Below are 4,742 nucleotides of genomic sequence, written 5' to 3'. Positions count from 1 at the left end.
CTAAACTCGTACCACGAAAAAATACGTTTTCATTGTTGTCTAAAAGTCACTTCCACAGCGTTACAGATTGTGTGTTAAACACCAAGTACTCACCTGTAAAGATTCATGATGTAAATAATCCACCGCGGTGCTGCTTTGCTGGAGAATTGAAGCGGTTAGCCGTTAGCATAGAGGAGCCGCAGACGGCAGAGCTGTGGGCGTGAACTAAAACAAACCGGAGGAAAAGCGGGTGAACTCGGTCCCGCCCCTTTCCCCCATATTTGGATCGTCCGTGTGAGGTGGAGTTAACTCCAGCCAATATGGCTGCGGCCGTGACCTGAATATTCAGGCTTCATTTAAGGGACTGTGGAAGTCAATGGGTGACGTCAGAGATGATGCGTCTATACAGGAGACAGACAGATGTTGTGAGGTCCACGGAGAGGCAGGCAACTTTCTCCGTTCTCCTGCACTGTGATGTTTTATTTGTTTTGGTTGAGACAATACTGATTTTTTTAATTCCCCTATTTTTTCCTCCTCTCGAGTTAACGCGGAACAGCCTCTAAACTCAGTGACAGATGCCCAGAAATCGCCGGTCATACAGCCTAGACATTTAGAAGCGCACCCTGGTGGACTCAACCAACTGTGCGAATTTTATAGGGGTGTTTATGTTAAATTGCAGCTCCGAAACTGACGTTGCCTTCTCTTAAAAGAACGGACGAGCATTTCTACAAAGTTTAATTAATGTTCTACCGTGAATAGTTTATCCATGACGGCGACTGAGCGTCCCACGGCCACGAATGAATGAGGCCGTCGGGAATCCTCCCGACTCCCCCGATTACCCACTTCGCCCTTAGTGTAAGGTAGTTTCCTTGTGTCCTGAGTGACGCAGCAACTCAAACAAAACACATATAACATATTAGCAAAGCATATTTAAAGGGCGCGCGAACAGTTCTATAAATAGGGGGGTCTTCGGCGGGAATCTTCCTTTTGGCTCCTGGCGTTGTGACGGACCCGCACTGACGCTCCTCTGAGACAAATCCACGGACGACCAAAAAGAAAAAAAAACAATCAAAGGTAGGAGTTTGTTGACCTGTAATAAAAAATATATATATACATATTGTGGATTTACTGGGAAATAATTTTTTTAGTTTCTCTATGATCAGGTTAACAAGATGACGTTTTTTTTAATTCATTGGTTGGAGGCTAGCGTCGTCACTCCATCTAAACGTCGCGGCTGTTCAATTTTTTTTATTTTCCAAAATGCTGTTGTCACTGACATTTATGGCTATTTAAAGTAAAATAAAATATAATTTTGATCTTTTTTCCCCCTATTATTTGCATATGATGTTATCTCACTTACTGGCGGTCAATATTTAATTGTCAAATGCGGAATCACAATTTTATCAGATTTCGTTTGATTTTGTGGGGGTTTTTGGTCTAGAAAATTAAAAAATGTCAAATCCGAACAAAGATGACAGGAGAGGCGCATTGGAAATTACACTCATTGATAAGACAGAGGAGAGCGTCCGATCCGAGAGCGGCAGACTTCTACCAACTAATTCAACCAATCAGAGCAGGGCAAGGACCCAGCAACTGGGGAAGAGTATGCCAAAAATAAATCAACCAATCAGAAGAGGGCATAGTTGTTACTACAGGCGGGGGGAGGGGCAGGGCAAGTAGCCTGAGCTAAAGAGGCAAGCTCGGTCTCTTCCTCTTAGGATGACCTGCGCTACTATGTATTTTTGTATTATTTTTTAACATCAGTCAAAGGAAAAAAGACAAAAAATACAATATAATAAATAATTGAATATATCTTTTTATATTTCTCATGTTGTGTTTTGCAAGGCAAGATCAGCTGCAAAATGACTGAAATGTGCTGACTGCAGTGGGAAACAGTGTCCTGACAGTTATTGTCATCCAGTAATTTGTTGATTGCTCAAAATGATTGCAATTTTTAAAATCTAATTGATTTTTTTTAACTAAATAAGTTTTTGTGTTGTTCAAAGCCTGTTTAGTATCTAATGGAAATCAAGATCCACCTAATTAAAGTTGTCTTTCTGTGTAACACTTTGTGTTTTTCAGAATGGCTCTCTCAACTATACTTCTGGAGCGTAAGGAGACCCCTTACTACAGACCTCCCAACCTTCACATGACTGTACTGATGATGAAGGAAGAGGAGAGGGTGGTGGCTTGGGTCTTCGGTGAAGGTTCTGCATCACCAGCCACCATTAAGACGAACAGGGTGGCTGCAGTGTCAGATGGTCACATTGTGACAACACTGACACTCTTTGAAGATTTTTGGGGCAAGGTACAGGAGGGGGGCTCCTACATAATCCGGGGGTATGGCCTCATTGGGGAAACCCCTCCGTACCACATAAAATTTACGAGGCAGACAAAAATTTTTCGAGCCTCCAGAATCCCTGTCAGCCCTGACCTCATGGTGGAAGCTGAGGAAGCCCTCAACCCCCCCTCCCAGGAGGTGGACTTAAGGGAGACTCTAAACTCGAGGGGTCTCCTGACTGTTTGTGGGGAGGTGGTGGAGGTAGGTTTGTCTTTCTACTTTTTTGTATTGATAATTTTTTATCAGGAAAGTCTCACATGATTCCTTCAAAGTTCTATGATTAAACATATAATATTGCTATCACAACTTTTCAAAGTTATTATACATGTTCACAAACATTCTCAATTGATGCTGTAATTTTTTTTTTCTGAAATAATATTCTCCTAGGAAATTTAAGCCTCGTTTCCACTGAGTTGTATGGTCCACTGTGGTTCGTATACACAACCCCATGGGTTATTATGATGCCCTTCTGAAAAATGCCTCAGCAGGAATGCCTGCTCCATTCTAAACACGTCAGTGGAAATGAGGCTTTAGTGACTAACCTTTTCATGCTGTATGTCAGTATTTCACAATATACTATTAAATATAGGTTTCTACTCATTGCAGCATCACATTGAATAAAAAAAATCTAATCATTGATATGGAGAATTATTTTTAATGCAGTTTTGTACTATTGCTGCAGCCTGTTTTTTTGTTTTCATTTTTACCAATTGACTTCAACTGGTTTATTTCAGTGCTTGCCTGTAAGCAAAGTCCTGTCTGGGAGACAACATGTCCCGGTGAGAAACATCCGGATTAAGCAGGTAATCTTAAGAATGTTTTAGGTTGTTTTGTTTTTTTTTAGGAGTTTTTCCTTACTGGGAGGGAGGGTCTAAGGGCAGGGATAACAGTTTTATTTAGTCTGTTTAGTATGTTTTTATATGTTATGACTAACTTTGGGTATCTGTAAAATACTGACATGCAATCCAATGAGGCATTTTTTGTTATATTGGACTATCAAAATAAAATTGAATTGAATTGAATTCAGAAAAAACTTTGTTATTGAAACTGTTGTTTATTTGGTCATTTTTTTCAAATTGAAATATTGTGTTCTGTTATCTTCAAATAGGATGAGTTCACAATGAGGGTCTGCCTGTGGAGGGAGGTTGCTGTAGCTGATTTTTCCCTTGGAGACATGATCACCGTTTCCCACATGAAAGCGGAATCATCGATGGGTGGCAGACATCTCACATCCACAAAGCACACCAAGCTGACGGTAAATATACATGTTATGATAACATAAGGGCCGTTGTACCATAAAGTGGACAATGTAAGTTGTGATTTGTAATTCTGTTGTTTTTCAGAATTTTTCCTGCTATTTAACTAGAGCATCAATGTCCTCACAGTTATATGTAGGTTCAGGAAATATGTGAGATATTTGTGGTTTGTGAGTAACTATCCAAAAATGTAAAAGTTCTTCAAAATTATCTAAATTGCCCTTTGGGGACCAACCAGTCAGTCAGTCAGTCAGTCAGTCAGTCAGTCAGTCAGTCAGTCAGTCAGTCTGGCTTGCTGGCTGGCTGAATTCCTAGTATGTTTGCCTTTACTCCACAGAAATCTTCGGCCTCAGACAGTGGAGTAACCATCGTTGGTGTGACGGAGGAGAGCTGCCAAGATGTTGTGGAGCTGCTTCTGCAGGACGGCCGCATTTTGGAAGTGTCCAAAGACATGTGGAGTCCCTTCCAGGACCAACTGGATGAGGGAAACCTCGTTGTAAATTTAGTTGTAGAGGGGAGACATGTCAAGGAAATTAAATTATCTAATTAAAAATTAATTTGCTCTCCTTTTAGATTAAATGTTTTAGTTAATTTATTGTTTCATAAAAGTTAACTTGTTGTAAGTTGTGTTTTTGTAAATAGTAAATTAGTTCTTAATGTAATAAATTATTATATATCAATATATAATATAATCATAATTTTTATATATATACAGATATATTTTAAAATATATCTTTATATATATAAATTATTGTATTATACAGTATATATTATAAATTATTCTTATTATTATATATAAAACAATACATTATTTTTTTTTTACACAGATTTATTTTGTGTATTCAGTTTCAAATTAAACTGTTTTACAAAAAATCTATTACTGGTTTTTGTCACGTTTGTCACTTGTTTTGTAAACTACAAAACAATGCATTGTGGGAAACAGGCTTTTCTTTTGAGTTTACGTTTCTAAATGGCACGTTCAATAAGTTCCGGAATGTCAAATGTTTAGGAGCAAAAACAGCTAAACTCTATCTGCTACAGTATTTTGAGAGCCGACATTGGGGTGAATAGCTTTGTAGATGTATAATAATTAAATTAAGATAATTTAATTATTTCATATTTAGACCATAGAACATAGTTAATGATTAACGAATGATTTATGTGAA

General features: G+C 38.4%; 1 protein-coding gene across 1 annotated transcript; it reads left to right on the top strand.

Moving 5' to 3' along the window:
- Positions 1 to 932: 932 nt before the first annotated feature.
- LOC112140060 lies at positions 933 to 4,237 on the top strand. The gene is made up of 5 exons (XM_024262970.2): positions 933 to 1,053; positions 2,062 to 2,521; positions 3,055 to 3,123; positions 3,429 to 3,575; positions 3,914 to 4,237. The coding sequence occupies exons 2-5, from the start codon at positions 2,063 to 2,065 to the stop codon at positions 4,124 to 4,126; spliced, it is 888 nt and encodes a 295-aa protein (XP_024118738.1). The 5' UTR covers positions 933 to 1,053; position 2,062; the 3' UTR covers positions 4,127 to 4,237.
- Positions 4,238 to 4,742: the final 505 nt, after the last annotated feature.

The sequence above is a fragment of the Oryzias melastigma genome, unplaced genomic scaffold (genome assembly GCF_002922805.2).
Source record: "Oryzias melastigma strain HK-1 unplaced genomic scaffold, ASM292280v2 sc00433, whole genome shotgun sequence".
In the NCBI taxonomy this organism is placed as follows: domain Eukaryota; kingdom Metazoa; phylum Chordata; class Actinopteri; order Beloniformes; family Adrianichthyidae; genus Oryzias; species Oryzias melastigma.
This window is presented reverse-complemented; position numbering and strand designations above follow the sequence as displayed.